Here is a 19,956-nt window from a genome sequence, read left to right on the forward strand (position 1 = left end):
CAAATCCCTCTCCATTTCTGTGAATGCCCTCATGTAACATGACCGTGGTACAGATCACATATGCCAGAACTAGGTCTGATTCTGGATTTCCCCAGCTTTCATCTATCCAGGCTACTATGACATTTAGTTGCCATGTCTCCTTAGTCTCCTCCTATGAGGCTTCTTTCCTTGGTTGTGTTCACATATTCTAGGTTAGGCTGAGTTTTTGAAGAATACCAGACGTGAAGTGCCCTCCTTCACACGTCAGGGGGTACATGACATCACTGGCTGATACAAACCTTGATCACTTGGTTATTAGGGTAGCATCTGCCAAGGTTCTCTGCTCTAGAGTTCCTGTTTCCTGCTTCCCACACTCTAGAAGACAGTCATTAAATCCAGCCCACGTTCAAAAAGGAAAGGAGGATTCAGCTCCACTTCCTGGAAGGGGGAGCATCTACATGTACTATTTGGAATTCTGTAAAGACGAGTATGTCCCTTCTTTCTATGAGTGATTTTTAAGAATTTTAAAAGCCACTTTTCTTAAGTATGCATTACTTTTCTAAGAAGAAAACTCAGGACACAGGATCTAAGAACTACTTTATTTTGTATCTATATGAGATGATGGACATTCACTACTTGTACCATTTCCTGATGTATGTAAGTCAAGACATTATGCTGTATATCACCAAAAAACTGCAAGAAAAATCAAGTATCAGGGAGCTCTATACAATGAATTATAAAAAGACAAGCAAGACATTGGATATTTGGGACCTTTTTTATTTTTATACACATGACAAGATTTTACACCAAGAATAGTCAGTTAAATAGTACAAATTTACATTCATGAGGAATGTTAAAAAAATTCAACTAAAAAACCCACTTCTTCCTGTGACCACAATCCCAACATTTTACAGTGCAGAGGAGAAAGGGGCTGAGGGTGTGGGGGTGGGGGACACATCCAAAACAAGTCTCTCCCAAAAGAAATAAACTTCACATTCCCTCTCCACACAGGATCCAAATGGGAAGAGTATAATTTACAGTTCATCTTTTTCAGCTGTAGATTTCTGTGAAAACAGAAAAATCAGAATACATTAAAAACCAGCACAACAAACCTTTGCTCACCAAAGGTTCATGTATGGTAAAAATGGAAATAGATCCAGCCTATTTCCATTATCGGATCTATAGGCTAGAATCTTAGCTTGCTAATCTGCAAAATAACCTAGAACCCAATAAGATCATCTGTCCCTGAACAGTCAAAAATTTAGAATCGGTTAATGTTACTGTAAGGCAGAAGCAAGTGGCAGAGAACATGGAAGCACCGTGGACTAAGGAGTAATCTGCTTAAAAACACCTCAAGAATGGGTGGCGAGGGCTTCCCTGGTGGTTCAGGAATAATAAATCCATTTGCTAATGCAGGAGACACGGGTTTGATTCCTGAGCCGGGAGTATCCCATGTGCCACAGAGCAGCTGAGCCACAACTGTCGAGTCTGTGCTTTGGAGCCCGGCAGCCCTAGCTACTGAGCGCATGTGCTGCAACTATGGAAGCCCCTGCTCTGCAACAAGAGGAGCCACTGCGATGAGAGTAAGCGCCTGCTCGCCACAGCCAGAGAAAGTCCGCACAGCAGCAAAACCCAGCACAGCCAACAAAAGGATTAAATAAAGTTGCAGCTGCCAGTCCCTGCCTCCCTAGGCTCCTTCCCTATTTAAAAATAGAAAGAATGGATGGCTAAACTAAGGAAGTAAAGGCAGTGGGGAGGATCAAAATACACATTTAAATAAAGTGATTTGTTCCAGCTTTTGAATTTGATATTAGATAACTATTTCTTGACTTTGGCAATAGTTCTGACTTTCAAGAACTAAAAATGCAAGTCCCCCTCTTGGTTTGCTCTACCTCTGCTGTTTCTTGTTCTTCCTCATCTGTTCCTGCGTCCATCTCTTCCTCTTCATCTTGCTCTGTGTCTTCTGCGGTGTCCTCTGTTGTTTCCTCGGGTTCTTCTTCGGGTTCTTCTTCAACCTAAGGGCAACATTTATGAGCCCATAATGCATCAAACACCTTGGCTCTGTGTTCATTTAAATGTGTAAGATCATAATTCACTTCACTTCAGTTAATTCTGTTAACTACAAAACTATAGAGGAAACCCTGTAATTAGAGTTAACAGTCAAGCTAACAAAGGGAGACAGGCAAAAAAAGAAAATGGATGTGAAAGGGGAAATTTCTCATTCATTTTTAGCACAGAGCCTGATACCGGGACTCAAACATTCAGTAGTTACATCAAACCTTTGCATCAGGGTCGATGTTTAAGCTGAGGCGAAGCATTCTTTCTATTCTGTCGCCATATGCTTTAGTGTCTGGTAAAAGATATCCTGACCGCAGTGTTGCTGTTTCAAACAAAACCACAGCAAGATCCGAAACAGTTTTGTCATCTTCATCTTCCTGAAATGGAAAGAGTCACACACTTTATTCATACTAAAGGGTCCAAAGAAGTCAAATTAAAAAGAGTAAGGCCGTGATACTGCTCACCTTAACTCTTCGAAGCATGTCTCTGATTAGTGGGTGTCTGGGGTTAATTTCAAATGTTTTCTTCTGGCTGGCATAATAACTGTTACAGAGTAGAAATGAACGTTAACAAATATATCAAATTTGAGGGTCCATACATTTCCCACATTCTAGTATAACTTACATAATTACAGATAACTTTTAAAAAATCAAGACATGCTTATATATTGTTAAATCACGCTTTCCCTTTTAAAGGGCAATGTGCATGGTTAAATCAAATAGTACAATAAAGAACTACTTTATTTACTAATGAATCCCAAGTGCCTTTTGTTGAGTGGATGACCTGATTTAATGTCCTGTTCATCCCCTCTTAATGTATTCACTATCATAATTGCAGCTTGTCTCCCCAGAGTTCTGGAACAGAACAGGCTCTGGGTGCTGCTTAAGTAACACCTTCTTCATGATGCTTCAACCAATAGGGTTCCAAGAAAAATGGCATCTTTTCACTAAGCTCGGCTGCAATGCATTATGGGTATACGTTCATCATTGTTAGCGTCCTACCTGTCCTCCATGACTGCTCTCCTTCTTGCAGTTGCAGGCTGAGGACAGGAAGGAACCTTTCTCCCTACATCTTGGCATACCTATCATACACACAGGGCTTACAGAATTATGCCTTGATTTCTCAATCCTGACTACTCTGAACATTGCAAAAGAGTAGTGATGTCTACTGTAGAGCATCAGTATATAGACACAGTAGGTGCTCAAATGTCTGTTGGATAGAAGGTACCATCCTGTTAATAAATGACTGAAAAGATGGACTTAAATGGCTACTGTACTGTTGCAATGGAATAGAAGCAGAAACCCATTTTCCACCTGACATTTACAATCTAGCCAAGGTAGAAGACAAATAAAACAGCACTTTGGCATCTGATTTTATAAATATTATACACTTGAGCCATGCAAATTATGAAATACAGGTATATTTTAAATGGAGTTTAGGGATTTTGACAATGTAAACTACACTTAGGACAGAAGAATCCTTAAGCTACGGTTGGGGAAAAAAAGTATGACAATAGGTAGCTAGTTAGAAGACAGTCTAGGTAGAAGAATAAAAGCAAGAAGTCATTTTCAAAACTATGGTTGTTACATTAAAATATAAACCTGAAATACATATTTCTTAAAAATAAAGGGTACCAAAGACCTAGTGTACCTCCAGTACTTGGTCCTTGAGTTCAATTGCTGGTTGTGCATCTTCTACCCTGTATTTAGCGGAGAATACCACTTGGGGGTAGAAGGGGTAATTAAAAAGGATTTAACTCATTTAAGAAATGTAACTGTCCTTAACTTCATCTTTAACTATTATCTGAAAATGTAAAGGCAGTCCAGATAAAAGCAGAAAACCTAATGCTGAAAGACATTATATGTAACAGATTAAGAAAATTTCCATCTGTATATAAAATACTAAATATAAATCACAAGTGCAAGACCTTTTCTTTAGTAAATCTAATCATTTTGTCAACTTCTCTATAATGCAGAGTGGTAGACACTTAAAACCCGTTAGTTCTTTGTGTAGAAGCTGTGTTATCTTCTAATGGGAGGCTGGGCGAGAGCTTACATCCTGGCAAGGCCTTCCCTGAGGATGCTTACTTGGTTGAGATGTCCTTGCCTGTCTGGTATGCCTGGGCTTTCATGATCCTCTCCATGTTGCCAGACCACCCGTACTGGCTGGCTACCAGAGCACACGGAGACTCTGTCAGGCGCTGAGACACCACAGCCTTCTCGATCTTTGGAGGAGAAAGCAAAAGTTAGTTATCTCTAAATATCAACAGTAAAGGTCGTCAAGTAATTGCATTTCAACTCCTTAAGGACTCATCACTTAAGATCACAAACAGGCAGTTCAGAAAAGTACCTCTCATTCAGATTCTTAGGAAAACTGTCATTTCATAACTGAATTTCTTAGTCAGAAGTACTTAAACACAAACTTTCAAAAACATATACAACTTAAGTTTAACCTGTAAAAATTTAAGCTATTGTAAAGACAATATTAAATTATGAAAAACTTTCAGTTACAAAGAAAAAAAAAGTACCTACATACAGAATAATTACATATCCCTGTAATTCTTCAGTTCATCAATTTTAAGCTTGTCCTCCCAATAATGTAACAATACTAAGTGTTCTGTATAACTTTTAATGACTACAAAAGTAACCAGTTACAAAGTTTAATTTGCTAACAAAACAATTTTTTAAAACACAGATGCTAAAATTTTCAATGTTTCTAATTTCTAGAATACCTTGTCCTTGAGGGCTTTATCTTTCATCCAGTTTAGCAGAGGCTCAAATTCTTTCTCAACTGCTTCACGACTCTCCTTACTTTTCTCACTTTCATCAAACTTCACTCCTTCTTTGGCAACATTCTGGAACCTCTTCCCATCGAACTCGGGAAGAGCCTGAATGCAGTATTCGTCCACAGGTTCTGTGAGATAAATCACTTCATAGCCCTTTTTCAGAAGTCGCTCAACAAAGGGAGAAGATTCAGCCTACAAAATTGAAAGAAATAATACAAATTTCCAGTTCGGCCTTAGTATGTTTTCTTCATCCAAGTAGGTACATCTATAGAGTACCAACAATCCCGTTTTATGGGTAGGGAATTAAGAGATGCAGAGAATACAAATGACTTTTTTCCTGTCAGTGACTGACCAGGTCTCAGAACTATTTCAGTTTACAAATTTTCCTTTTTTTCTCTCTCAAGAGTTGGCTATAAATCAGTCCCTAGCTACACAGCAGACCAGTCGAAGTTCTCTTACCTCTTTCCTGCTGGCCCCAGCCATGAAGTAGATTTTGTCCTGCTTCTCCTTCATTCTTTCCACATACTGGTCTAGACTAGTCATGTCACTTGGATGATGAGAAGACTGGAATCTAAGAAGTTTGGCAAGACGTGTTCGATTTGAGTGATCTTCTATCACACCAAGCTTGATGTTGGTACCAAATTCTTTCCAAAAAGTATCATTGTATTTCTCATCAGCAATCTTCTTGATCATGTCCAGAGTTTTACGGACAAGCTTCTTTCTAATCACCTAAACAAAATGACAGAATAACTCATTAGAGAACTTCATCACAAACTTTTGAGAACCTACACTATGTAAGGTAGCAGGGGACTAGTGGAGAAAGATACAAAGACACTGGTATTTACCAAGGGGGGCAGGGAATGGCCAAGTATTCCTGTGTCAGACTGAATGGAAACTTAAGTTGTCACTGGCAACAGTTACAAGATTGCTTTCATGTTTATATTCTAACTTTAGACCAGAGAGTACATATATATGGGTGCTCACTGGACAGCTCTTTCAACTTCTAAGTTTGAACATTTGGATTGGAGAAGGAAATGGCAACCCACTCCAGGGTTCTTGCCTGGAGAATCCCAGGGACAGGGGAGCCTGGTGGGCTGCCGTCTATGGGGTCGCACAGAGTCGGACACAACTGAAGCGACTTAGCAGTAGCAGCACGCACTTCTGGAGAAGGAAATGGCAACCCACTCCAGTACTCTTGCCTGGAAAATCCCATGGATGCAGGAGCCTGGTAGGCTGCAGTCTATGGGGTCACTGAGGGTCGGACACGACTGAAGCGACTTCATTTCACTTACCTTAAGCAGTTTATGTTGCTGAAGTGTCTCACGGGAAACATTCAAGGGGAGATCATCCGAGTCCACCTGCAGATAGCAAAAGTTCAACGAGCAATACAAACGTCAGAGAAAAACAAAACCAACCAACCGACCAAAAAAAAACCCACTTTAAGACCCCCACTCTACTCCCCTCTTCCCCCAATAACCTCCAGATACTTACAACACCCTTGACAAAATTCAGGTACTTGGGCATCATATCATGGAAGTCATCTGTGATGAATACTCGGCGCACATACAGCTAAAGTGGAGACCAAAAAGACAAAGGTCACTTTCTGGAAATCACGCTTCCAAATTTTAAACTCAGTTTATACTATTTAAAAACTCACCTTAATGTAATCGCTCTTCTTGGATCCATATTCATCAAACAGACCACGTGGGGCAGATGTGGGTACGAATAAAATTGACTTGAAGGTAACTTCCCCTTCAGCAGTAAAGTGGATATATGCCATGGGGTCATCGCTTTCCTAGAAAGTTGGTATCTTGGTCATTCAAAAGGCACAAGGAAAAGGCAGTGCAAAGGCTAAGCAACATAGGGTGTGGTACACATGCAGTTTAACAGTCAACTAACAAAAAGTTCCTTTACCAAATAAGTGAAGGGGAGAGGAAGGCAGGGAAGAAGAAACAGTTAAGACTGCACTTCTAACTGGCTGGACATGGCTATTATGATGTGGCTGTCAACGTTTCTCTATTGCCTACCCCTGGGAAGGATGGCTGAGTCTATGTTCTACACACTTGAGAGGATAGGGCAGGAAAACCACCATCCTGTCTAAATGACAAAATGACATAAGAAATTTTTTGAGTGTACTGTTCAGCTAAAAAAGCACTCAGCAACAGATTTCTTCCAAGAAACTTGGACTGCAGCAGTGGATCCAAGAGGTATGTAAGAACAGAAAATTCCTATATTATCCATACTGAGCACCTGAAATGTTAGTCCACAGTGAGATGCGTTGGTCAGTGTAAGACAATCACCAGACTTTGATAATGTAGCACCAACAAATATCCCACAAAAAAACCCCAAACAAAAAAACCAAAAAGGACCAATTTTTTGTATCAATTACCTGTTGAAATACTATTGGATATACTGAGTTAAAAAAACATAGACTATTAAAAGTTAACTTGGCCTGTTTCAATTTTTTTTTTAATGTAGCCTCTAAAAGACTTAAAATCACACACTGCTCACATATTTCTAATATAGCTGTTAAGATGAAAGTACCTCTATATATGCTAGGATTTTAGGTTATACGAGAATGAAAAAGGAGGCAGAACCAAGGGAAAGTTTTTAGAGGTAAAGCTTAAAGGGTAGTTGGATGTTAACGTAAGGGAAACAAAGGTTTAGTAACAAATCAGCAGATGGAATAAAGAGTACAGAACAATCAGAGTCCAGTAGCGAGATCTAGACCAGAGTTGGCAAACTCTGGGTGCCACTCACAAGAAATTTCATCAGGACACAACCTCATCATATACTGTCTATGGCTGCTTTCAAACTATGGATAGGAGAGTTCTGACATGTCACAGATCCTATAGTTCATGAGCTTAAAATATTTACTAGCTGACCCTTTAATTAAAGGTCTGCTGATTCCTGATCTAGGCTAAAAATATAGATTAGAGAACCCCAAGAAGGAGCTGGAGCCTGAATCTACAACAGTGGTTAAGACTGCATGATGGACACAGTTTTCTCTAGCCATGCTAAGTTCATTAAATTGTTCTATTTGTACAAAATGCTGTTTGAGAAAACATTAACTTGAAACCATCTTAGTCAAAGCTAGTTTTGGATTCTAAGAGTTATAAGAAATGATCAGTAAAAAAAAAAAAAAAAAAAAAAAAAAAAAGGCAAGACAACAGATTTAGTCATCATTTCTAGGCATGGCCTCAAAATAAATGTTTGATGTTGTAAACAAGCCTTTAAGATTATGGTAAAAGCCATTCAATAGCATGATTTTATGCCTTACAGGTTCTGTAGCAAAAATCAAGCATCTATTGACGTAAGTGGTTCTTAATCTTTTTTGTAGCATAGAGCCTTGGTGATCTAGTCTAGAAGCCTATAGATTCCATCTCAGAGTAAAGTTTTTAATGCATAATATAAAACACACAGGATTAAAAAGGAAACTGGTTGTGCTGAAATAGTTATAAACCTGTTTTTAAACCTATTTTTGATATAGGGATGTTTTCTTATCACATTATTTTAAAATAACATTTACCTTTGAAAATGATTTGTAGAAAGCTTTGTATTCATCCTCCTCTACTTCTTTCGATGGTCTCTGCCATATGGGTTTGATATCGTTCATCAGTTCCCAATCCCAGACAGTTTTTTCAACCTGAAGTTACAGTATTTGATTAGTTTCTCCTAAGTTACACCAATGGTATCAATAGTTATACTACAGTAACTACAGCTTTAGAACATTTCAAAATAATATTAATATAGGGTATCTCTATTGTAATATGGTTCCTGCCAAATGGATCAAAATTTTTTTTAAAGGGCTTCTCTGGTGGTCCAGTGGTTAAGAATCTGCCTTGCAATTCAAGGGACACTGGTTTGATCCTGGTCTGCGAAGATCCCACATGCCATGAAGCAACTAAGCCTGGGCTCCACAACTGAGATCCATAACAGCCAAATAAATAAATAAATATTTAAAATTAAAAAAAAAAAAAAATTTTTTTTTTTAAGTATCTCTCTAAATATTTAAGACTGAAATTTAATACAACAAAGGCAAATGGTTTTAATAATTGGTAACAATCCAATTAAGATTTTTTTCAGTTATTTTTAACTAGCTAAAATGTTATTTCTTGAATATATGTTTTGAGGTTAGAAGGATATACATATTATGTATTTCTATTTCATGACTTACAGAAATCCAACATCTTATATATTTCTCAAAATTCACCATTACTTCTACCTACTCTGCTACCTGAGCAGACCAGAGAATTAATTTAATAGTTCATATCTATGTGACAAAAGAAGATGCAAAAAGATTTCAAGATTTTAAAATTCAAGACTTATCATAAGCCACCAGTCCTGGGCAATATATAGAAGTCAGAGAACTATTCATAAAAATGATCTGCGTTTGCTACTTAAAACTTTCTAGGGAGAGAAAACGCACACAAACAGCTTGGATTTTAAAAGCTGGGCCTGCAGACAAGGCCTTGAGAAAAGATCATGAAGAAGTGAAGCTTAAATCAGTCTGTGCATATCCAGGTTTCTGTGTTTTTTCTAACATAATCTAAAAAATATTTTCCACCTTTATTCTCCCCCCTCCCCTGCCTTGGTTTTATCGAGATACAATTGAGATCATTACTATACGAGTTGCAGGTGTACCACATAAAGGTTTACACATATTGTGAAAATGATGACCACAGTAAGCTAACCTCCATCATCTCATACAGATGAGAATAAAAGAATAAACAATTTTAAGAAACGGACCCAAAGAAAAAATCTCCTTATAATGAGAACTCTCAGGAATTAAGACTCTTACAGCTTTTCCATACATTACAGAGCAGTGCTGGCCCCACCACACTGTATCTTGTGTCCCTGGTGCTCATTTATAACTGGAAGGCTGTATCCTCTGACCACCTTCCTCCAACCCAAACCCCTCTCCTGCAACAAGAAATCTTACCCCTTTTTCTAGGAATCTGGTAGCTTATAATCTAAAGAGTATTTTAAGTAGGAGGATGAACTGGGCTTACTTTTTTAGTTTTTGGTTTCTTTTCGTCTTCCTCTTCTTCTACTGCAGCTTCATCATCAGATTCTTCTTTATCTTCTTTTGCTGCTTCTTCTTCTTCGGCAGGTTCCTCAACCGTTTCAGTCTGTTTATGTAGAAAATAGAATGATGGTTAAGCTAATGTTTCATAATTCTTGATTTTATCTATAAGATATGAAAAAAAATTACAGCTCTAAAAAAGTCTTCAGTAAGAAAATACTGAGTATCCTGCATTAGAAGAACCACATTTAACCTTCATTCTTTATGTGTTAAATATTTAAATATGTCCAAGGTAATATACATATATAAATTTTATTCGTATCAATTTACCTTGCTGCTCCATACATAAATAGGAAAGTTTATGAACTGTGAATATTTTTTCACGAGGTTTTTAATTGTATCCAATTCAAGGTAATCAGATGCTTCTTCTTTTAAAACAAGGCTGCAAGGAAAATAAGACATTTAGAGACACATCATTATTTAAAAGTTCTGATTATAAATTTGTGTAAATATTCGTTTGATTATAATAGCCAACTGTGCATAACCCACAAAGCCCCCATTATTCATGTAAGAACTCTTATCACCAATAAAGGTTTGTGAGCTAAATGTACCAAATATGGGTATAGTAAAAGGAAGAATCTTTCTTGCACTCCCTCAAGTGGAAAACAGTCTTCATTATAAGCAAAAAATGAAAAGGTTTCCAATCTCCTCAATGTGCTGGATTTTTTTTCATTTGAAGAACAGAAATCTTAAGCTAGCTGAAGGTGGGACGTCTCTGCAATATTCTGGAGAAAAGTTGAATCATACGCACTCTGCTAGCTTCCCTAGAAATCAACTGATTACATACCATAGACATTTAACCCCTAATAAAAACACGTTCCTTAAGAAAAAGCTAGAGGGCATCTCTGATGGCTCAGCAGTAAAGAATTCACATGCCAATGCAATAGTCATGGTTTTGATCCCTGATCCAGGAAGATCCCACATGCCGTGAAACAACTAAGCCTGTACATCACAACTATTGATCCTGTGCTCTGGAGCCTGGGTGCTGCAACTACTGAGCCCACAGGCCCTAAGAGCCCATATTCTACAAGAGAAGCCACTGCAGTGAGAAGCCCACGCACCATGACTAGAGCAGACCCTGTTCACTGCAACTACAGAAAAGCCTGTGCAGCAACAAAGAGCCAGCACAGTCAAAAATAAATAAATGAATTTATTTAAAATAATAGCTAGAACATTAATCTGAACTACGGTTTATTTGCACTAGACAAAAAGGAGCCACCCACCTGTTCATGTGACTATTTGTCAATAGTTAAAAGTCAGTTAGAGTCAGTTATAAATAGTTATAGTCCTAACAGTTAAAGTCAGTTCTTTAGTTAAATCGCCACATTCCAAGTCAACAGTCACATGTGGCAAGTAGCTGCCATACTGGACAGAGTAGTGAAAGACCATATCTACCACAGAAAGTTCTATCAGGAACAGCACTGACTGAGATAATAACTACAGTACCAAAAACTGTAGCACTGCTTCTTCTTCTTCCTTACCACCCTTGCTGCAAACTTCTCCTCCACCCACCAAAAATAACAGCCACATCATACTCTCAAACACAGTGGGTAGCCCATATCTTGATGTCTGTGCTCCCAATAGAAATGGATAATGTTGTATCCATGGTCCCCTCCTTGCCTCAAAAAGCGTATAGTTTAGGAGTTCCCAGCAAGTACACAGTACATGATGACCCAGCCTAGTGAAGGGACTAAACCTCTGGTCTTGGAGTGTACATACTGGTGATCCTAGGTTGGTACCAGTTGCATCAGTTTTGGATGCAAACTGAAGCTGATGATTAGACATCTTAGTCAGGTATTCAAGAGGCAATTAGATATATAAGCCTAGAATCCAGTAGCAAGATCTAGACCAGGGATTGGCAAACTCTGGTTGCCACTCACAAGAAATTTCATCAAGACACAATCTCATCATATACCGTCTATGGCTGCTTTCAAACTATGGATAGGAGAGTTCTGACATGAGAGATCTCATGATCCTATAGTTCATGAGTTTAAAATATTTACTAGCTGACCCTTTAACTAAAAGTCTGCTGACTCCTGATCTTGGTTAAGAATATAGATTAGAGAAGCCCGAGAAGGAACTGGAGCCTGAATCCACAACAGTGGTTAAGACTGCATGATGCACACAGGACACAGAGGGCTAAAACTGAACTTCTGAAGAAAAGAGACTATCAACATTTAAGAAACAGGCAAAGGAAATTAAAAAAAAATGATGCTAGGTACTGAGTGGATTGTTTTAAGGAGTGAGCAGTAAAATGCAAATTCTGTAGAAAACACAAAAAAAAAAACTCAAAAAAAAAAAAAAAAGAGACACTATTGCTGGGGATCACAGCAACTAAAATAAGCCTGAATCCACTGGATTTAGCAACAAGGAATACTGGTAATTTATTTCCATGGAAAAGTGGTAGATAAAGTCAAAATACTGTGGGCTGAGGAGGGAACAGAAGGTGAAGTAGCAGCAAAGGCAAGTCTGCTTTTTCGAAACGCCCAACGGTAGATGGGAAAGAAAACGAGAGAGCACGTTCCTGACAGCAGAAAGGTGCATCACCTGCCTGCGCCTCCTTCTCCCAGACAGACTTCAATACATTTATACTTAGATGGCAAAGAGGAAGGTGTTCAGGAAAGGCTGACTTTAAAAGATGCAGTAGTACTTAATTCTCTCATCTCTGAGGAGATGGCATGAGAGACAACAGATGAGAAGCAGTGACTGGCTTTAGGGAGAAATGCAGAAGACAGAATAAGCAGGAGGGGCAGAAGCCATTTTATGTTAGCATTTACAAGATGCTGATTTCATGATCTCATTTATTCTTCACTAAATCTCTCATAAGTGGTGGCTCACTAGGGGTAAGAACAGGAGTAGGGAGGAAACAATCGTCTGACAGCCTCTACTTTACCGGTCCAATATTAAGATGAAGTAACATGTAGGTAGGGCAAGATCTTGAACTCGCTCCTTCCTTGCCTTTGCTCTTTTCCCTTTGGCCATTCTAGACTTTCAGTTCCTCGAATGTGCCTCTGAAAGTCCAACGTGCAGTGCGTGCTGCCTAGAACATCTGAACCTAACTCAAAACCATTTCAGAAAGACCTTCCAATGAGGGGGTTGTCCTTTAGCTTCCTTTCTGGCATTTGCCATTCTGAAATTATTTCTTGTGTTTTCTTTCCTAGTTGAATGAGCCATGTGAAAGGAGGAACAGCCACTGTCATATTCTCCACTGTAGCCCTAAACTCTAGCAGTTAATAGACATTCAAGCAAGTATCCACTGAGTGAATTGGTGGGGTAGGCCTTGAAGAAAAAAGGCAATTTTGCCCAAGTAAAGGAGAACCTGTTGTAAAGTTTCGTTTACTGACCAACCATCCATACTACTTCATGAAAACTGTCCTGATGACCCTTATCCATTCATACAAATATCTGCCAGTCATACATTAGCCACTGGGAATGGAGTATCAACAAAATGTTTGCTCATGTGGAACTTATATCTAGACATCTCACCTGTCTCTTAGCAACACAAGACACAAACACCTCTTGGGACATCATTTTCTGTCTTTCTAGTTAAGAGATGTGATTTACCTGTATTCTCCTACCACCTAACAGAGAGGGCACTTGGGTATAACTATCAGTGATGCCTCCTAAAGAGATCAGGATATATGAATGTTAATAACAAAGGGAGGGAAAGGTAAGTTTAGAATGAAAAATTAGTAAAAATACTAAAATGCAGTTGTCTAGTATTTTTTTTTTTAGTTGCCTAGTTTTTATTAAAGGAAAATTTGTGACAGTGAAGGCAAAAAATGTCTTCTGGGATGAAGAAAATGTTGAAATGATAAGATATATGTTTGTTTCCTACTTGCATATTTAAAAATCAGTTATATTGAGAAAATTTTAAACTGAATTAAGAAAAAAAGGAAAAAGCAGGGCTGTGGGCACATTTTCACTTGGCAGAACTGGGTAAGTCAACTGACTTCTAAATTGGAATTTCTTTATCTCTATGATGGAGATAAAAAAACAAAAGCAAGAAAGCTGTTCTGTCTCCTGTCTGCTTCACACTTCACAGTGCTGTAAGCACCAGGAGATAATTGGGCCTAAGATCTGCCTTGTTTACACCAACAATAGTTACTGGCTTGGGATTTCCCTGGAGGCCCAGTGATTAAGACTCCAAGCTTCTACTGAAGGGGATGCAGGTTTGAACCCTGGTTGGGGGCAGGAGGAAAACTGGACGACAGAGGATGATGGCTGGATGGCATCACCGACTCGGTGGATTTAAGTTTGAGTGAACTCCAGGAGTTGGTGATGGACAGGAAGGCCTGGCGTGCTGCGATTCATGGGGTTGCAAGGAGTCGGACACGACTGAGACTGAACTGAACTGAACTGGGGAACTCAGATCAGATCCCACACGTCTTGGGGCAACTAAGTAACTAGAGAGCCCATGCACTGCAACAAGAGAAGCCCATTCATGGCAACCACTGAGCCCATGTGCTTGAGAGCTGGTGTTCCACAATAAGAGAAGCCCTTGTAACTCAATGCAGCCCCCCCGGCCCTACAAAGGTGGCGACTTAAATTCCACTTCAATTCGATGTCTTGTAACTATCCTCAGTCATGTCTGACCCTTTGCAACCCCATGGACTGTAGCCTGCCTGGCTCCTCAGTCCATGGGATTCTCCAGGCAAGAATACTGGAGTGGGTAGCCATTCCCTCTCCAGGGGATATTCCCAACCCAGGGACTGAACAAGGGTCTCGGCATTGCAGGCAGATTCTTTACCATCTGAGCCACCAGGCAAGATCTAACTATCCTCCAGTGAGACATTTTCTTCCAGAGAACTTTCATAACTCTCTTTCAGGTCCTTTATCTGTACCTGTTCTCTCTAACCCACCCCCAACCCTAGTTACAATCTTGAATATTTTCAACGGTTACCCAGGTTACTGAGAGTCTCTTCTCAACCGCCCCTGCCACCCTCCACACCACCTTTAGAAAACTTTAAAAACTTCATTACAATTTCAATGAGTAACTGCCACTGCCTGAAATGCATTCCTTGAATCTTGTGAACATACTGTTTTGCCAAGCCCTTATCCACGATGCTCCACAGACTGCCACCACTTTTCTGAGTCCTGCTTCCCTGGAAAACCTGGACAAGCCACCTGTCTGAGAGTCCTCTGACGCGCCTTGAGCTGGAAGAGCTAACCCTTCCTACTTGATGCCCTCCATCGACAGCAGCCACCATAACTCTGGGTCTGGTCCTTAGCAAGGTCTCAAAATACTTAACATGATGAGAACTGGTCTCACATTCCTCATTTTTTACAGGCAAAGAAATTAAGGTCCAGAATAGGCCATTGGCTCAGAGAGCTAGAATTGGAGAGTCAAGAGCCTGGCTATGGCTATTAATTCTCATTAGGAGCGTGTAATACTCACGTAATGGTTGTTCCCCGTCCGAGAGTGTTTCCTCTGGGGTCAGCGATTACAGAAAATTCATTGGAGTCGGACTCCCAGATGTGCTGGGTGTCATTGTTGTGTTTTGACGTGACAATAACTTTATCTGCCACAAGGAAGGCAGAGTAGAAACCAACACCAAACTGACCAATCAGTTCCGACGTTGACTGGCCATCTTCTTGTGCCTCAGTCATTTTGTTTAAAAACTCGCTTGTCCCAGACTTGGCTATGGTGCCAAGGTTTTTCACCAACTCCTCCCGGGTCATTCCTACACCAGTGTCTGTGACGTGCAGCAGGTTCTTCTCCTTGTCACACTAAAACCAAGAACAAGACAATTACACTTGCTTAATACTCACAATATACTCAGCTATATACTGAGAAGCTATCAGCTTTGAAGCACATCAATTCCAATGCAGAAAAAAAACTGAACTCCTTCCCTCCTCCAGATAGTATTTTATGGTCTTTTCAAAAAGCACACATCTTAAGTACAAACATCTTTCTTTATAGAGAAGAATTTTAAGTTTAGTGTATTTGATAAAGTATCGATCAATGTAAGAGGGCAAGGACCAGTCTAAATGTCAATGGGCAGAGATAGACCTAAACAGGCAAGTTATTTAAGGGGAAAAACAAAAAAATCAAGAAAAATAAAATTTTATGTTTTCTCTATTTCATTGATAAAAGATAAAAGGATCTGAAACTTAAATGACTTCTGTCTTTTCTGTCTTTGTAATCTGTGGGGATCAATGTTCTTCACTAAATATTCCCAGCTCTCTGCCTTCCAGAAATATTACCGGAATATATTTCCCTCACTGATAGTTGGTTAAGGCCATGTGACAAGTTCTGGCTAATGAGTTACAAGTGGGAGTCAAAAGCATAGCTTTCAGGGTGGAGCCTTTAACTGGTGTGAGACCCTCCAAGCTTTCTTTGCACCATGACAACCAGCTATACTCCAGATGGCAGCTGCTCCATCAGCCTGTGTCCTAGGGTGAGGACGACGCAAGGCAGAGGCCCCAAGGCAGCCTGTCATTAATGACTTAAAGCCAGGGGTTGGCAAACTTTTTCTGGAAAAGGACCAGAGAGTATCTTAGGCTTTATAGGCCATACGGCCTCTGTCAAAAGCAGTCACAGATAATTCACAAATGGGCATGGCTACGTTCCAATAAAACTTTATCTATAAAAACAGGCAGCAGGTTGGATTTGGCCCACAGGCCATATTTGACCGACCCCTGATTTAAGTCCCTGACAGTCAGTAGTTAACTATTACTGCCCCTAACCTAGTCTACCTTGACTGACAATGGATTCCCTATCTCTAAGAGTTCTTTCTACTTTAAAATTGTTCTAAGCTTACCTTAATTTTAACCGTCAACTCCTCATTTCCAGCAAGAGCATTTTCATCAGTCAGTGATATTAGTCTTATCTTATCTAAAGCATCAGAAGCATTTGAAATCAGTTCTCGCAGGAAAATCTAAATGGAAGCCAGATTTAATACACACTTCGATTAGCCTCAAAATACATGATATCAAACTTAACGTCAAATTCATTTCTCCTCTGTACTCTGAAAAAACTCTCTTTAAGGACTAGACTTATTATGGTATAAGGGTGGCTTTACTCTCTTGGTAAAAGGAGATACAGTTCTTTACACAAAGGACTGGAACAACTACATAGAACACTTGAACTGGTCAGAGTAGTTACTACTCTATTTCCCTTCTTAGTGACCTTAATGTATTCAATACTTTAGGCTCAGTTTGCATGAATGTCCTTAAGACTCACAACTATTCAGCAAGTCATGAACACAAGTGGAGGGGGAAAGGGAGAAAGAAGAGAAAATGTCTCTCCCCCTTCCCACAAATACAAATAGGTATCTAGTAGCCATTCGTGCACATGCTGGGTCTTTAAACTTTGACAACTGTTTGTGTAAACATACTAACTATTGGCTTCCCTGGTGGTTCAGTGGTAAAGAAATCTGCCTCTAAGGCAGGAGTTACAGGTGTGATTCCTGGGTCAGAAAGATTCCCTGGAGAAGGAAATGGCAACCCACTCCAGTATTTTTGCTTGGGAAATCCCATGGACAGAGGAGCCTGGTAGGCTACAGTCCATGGGGTCACAAAGAGTCACACATGGCTTAGGGACTACACAACTAAACAGCAACAAAGCACATTAACTGTGAAAGTCATCAAGTTAGCTACCATACAGAAACAAAATAACATCATAACCACGGGCTGCTTACCTCTTTATTTTTATACAATGAATTGATGATGAGTTTCATCATTCTGTTAACTTCAGCTTGGAAGGCAAACTTTTCTGATTTCTCTCTAAGTTCTCTTATTTGGGATGCATTTAATCCATCCAACTGAATAGCTTCTTCCTCTCTGAGGAAAAAAATTTGATCAACTAATACTGCATTACTTAGTTCCCTCCAAAAATACAGCATCTGTGATGAAAGCACAATGGTCTTAAGGGTTGAAAGGGTAAAAAAGAAACCTTTATATTACCAGTCTACCATCTCACTATTATTTTTCCACAATGATAAGTTACTTTTAATACCAAGCTGGAAATACTCTATGCTTAAAATTGTCAGAAAAGTGAACCCAACTTTCCTCTACTATAAAGCAAAGTCACACACATTTCTGTTCCCTCACATGGGACACATGCCAGGGAAACTCTGGCTTCTAAGGGTCTACAAAGTTTTAAGTCCTAAAAGGCTGAATGAAAACATTGCTCAACAGACATAAATCTTTTTAATTACAAAGTGTACACACTTACTGAGTATACAACCAAAGTCTTTTCTAAGATCTTAGCAAGGCTATCGAGCTAGTATTCTGAAATAGTTATCAAAATAGTTTCCAAGGGAATTAATTCATCTTATTCTGACCAGTCATTCTTAGGGGCAAAGTCAGGAGATACTATGTATACACACAGTTGCTACCCCTAATGTCTTTCTTTTTCACCTATTTAAATTCAGAGTACTTCTGGGCCTTTGGAGAAGAGATACAAAGAAGCTACAGCCTTCCAGGTTCCCAAGGGGTTATATGTATAGGTGCAGAAGAACACAAACCTCTGTACTACTTCATCATCTGTCCTTGAGCCTTCTCTACTTTTACCCAGATCTTCTTCCACTGTCCCATCCACATCCACTTCATCGTCAGCCCGCACTGACCCTGAAGGAAGATTTAACATCAGAAAACTCTCACACATCGTTGCTTCATGGACTTCTCATGAAGTACCAAGATGGAACAGGGCCAGGATAGGGGTTGCAAAATTCACTTGGTAAATATTGGAGCCGGCGATGGAAGAATGGATCCACTGGTTTAAATAACCGATGTAAACCCAAGTCGGCATATTTCTTAGATCAGTTCAGACACTGAGGTCCCTCAGGAGATTTTTAAATACGGAGGCGTCCATCACCTCTAAAAGGGTACCCCCGGGATCCCTTATAAATACTGTTTAGCCGACTTGATACCAGGTCCTTTCTACATTCACACGTGTTGCGCGCAGGCCGAGACAAGGCCTCCAAACTGACCATGCCAAAACTTAGGCCTTCAATATCACAGGTCAGAAAGCACAGTGTTTGTGCAACCTCTAGCCAGGAGAACTGAAATTGGCCCCAGGGGCCTGAGAAAGGGAAGAGATAATAAATTTTAGGACCTTGAGGAGCTAGAGTAAAAGTGAATCAAACCGCTGACACTGCCGGTCTGCTGCCCCAGGGCCCCACGCTCCACAGCCCAACAGCTAAGAAAGGAAACTGGCGTTGGCGAGAAGACTAGGGGCGGGGGGTGGGGTGCCCTCAAACTCTGATGATAAAAGGTTGCGGCGTCTGACAAAAGTCCTCCGGAAAAGGCACAAGCGATGCTCTTGGGGGGGAGCGAGCCCGAGGGAGGCCCCACCCCGAGGAGGCTGAGACTGCTAGGAGCGGACACCAGATCTTACGGGATTTAAACGACTCCAGTCCCCTTTTATGCTTCCAGGTGACAGAAAAGGAAATCCCCCTAACCTCTTTCGAGGAAGAGCGATGGACACCCCGTTGGCCCAAACCCTAACCCTGTTATCCCCTCCTCCCAGGCTCAACGCCCCCAGAACCTTCGAGAAGAGGCCGCGCTTGAGGAGAGGGGGCGTCCCAGGGTGCCCTCTCCTCCAGGACCACTCACCGAAGGTCAGCAGGACGCAGCAGAGGCCCAGCACCCACAGGGCCCTCATGGCGCACGGCCGGTGAGTCTCAAGTCCCCTTTGGGCTCAGGAGCCGCCTCCGCCCCCTCCTACGCCGGAGTTCCGAGGCTTACACCTCAAGCCGCGCGATCCGCCCACTAGCCCCCGAGAGGGTCCGGGGGCTTTTCACCCCCACTTCTCGCGGGCGGGGGACGGGAAACACGAACCCACCAATCGTGCCGCACCACGCACCCGCTGTACCCAATGGGGACTCGTGGGGGGGACCGCAGTTCACCAATCGGAGCTGTCCAGGTGCGGTGCCCGATGCCCGAAGCGTGGCTCCTCCCGATTGGTCAGTCCTGGCCCCTTTTCTCCAATCAAATGGTTCCGCGGGCCCCTCTCACTCGGAACCGCCCCTTTACTTGGGTTGTTCTGGCCTCTAAGGGAAACCGTCCAATGAACGTCAGCACAGAACTCATCCCCACTTGT

At 40.7% G+C, this 19,956-nt stretch overlaps 1 protein-coding gene across 2 annotated transcripts; it reads right to left on the bottom strand.

Annotated features, from left to right (window-relative positions):
- Positions 1-740: 740 nt before the first annotated feature.
- HSP90B1 (heat shock protein 90 beta family member 1) lies at positions 741-19,683 on the bottom strand. 2 transcript variants are annotated; one of them, XM_055575025.1, is made up of 18 exons: positions 19,470-19,683; positions 18,380-18,482; positions 17,552-17,693; positions 16,673-16,789; positions 15,307-15,638; positions 10,179-10,290; positions 9,835-9,954; positions 8,352-8,468; positions 6,480-6,617; positions 6,314-6,391; positions 6,115-6,180; positions 5,282-5,551; positions 4,769-5,014; positions 4,125-4,261; positions 2,502-2,580; positions 2,256-2,414; positions 1,872-1,979; positions 741-1,043 (listed from the first exon to the last, which is right to left on the bottom strand). In XM_055575025.1, the coding sequence occupies exons 1-18, from the start codon at positions 19,516-19,518 to the stop codon at positions 1,014-1,016; spliced, it is 2,403 nt and encodes an 800-aa protein (XP_055431000.1). In that variant the 5' UTR covers positions 19,519-19,683; the 3' UTR covers positions 741-1,013. The 2 variants fall into 2 exon arrangements, with proteins under 2 accessions (XP_055431000.1, XP_055430994.1); XM_055575019.1 differs by having other exon boundaries at positions 1,872-1,994; positions 2,259-2,414; positions 19,470-19,678.
- Positions 19,684-19,956: the final 273 nt, after the last annotated feature.

This window comes from Bubalus kerabau, chromosome 1, assembly GCF_029407905.1.
Source record: "Bubalus kerabau isolate K-KA32 ecotype Philippines breed swamp buffalo chromosome 1, PCC_UOA_SB_1v2, whole genome shotgun sequence".
In the NCBI taxonomy this organism is placed as follows: Eukaryota; Metazoa; Chordata; class Mammalia; order Artiodactyla; family Bovidae; genus Bubalus; species Bubalus kerabau.

Bases quoted from the DNA above. Each gene is read 5' to 3' on its own strand.
- HSP90B1 (XM_055575019.1), bottom strand. From the start codon at position 19,518: ATGAGGGCCCTGTGGGTGCTGGGCCTCTGCTGCGTCCTGCTGACCTTC. The intron at 16,790-17,551 runs GTAAGCAGCCCG...GCTTCCATTTAG, and splicing joins CATTGTATAAAAATAAAGAG to ATTTTCCTGCGAGAACTGAT. The intron at 5,015-5,281 runs GTAAGAGAACTT...TCAATTTTGTAG, and splicing joins CTGGGGCCAGCAGGAAAGAG to GCTGAATCTTCTCCCTTTGT.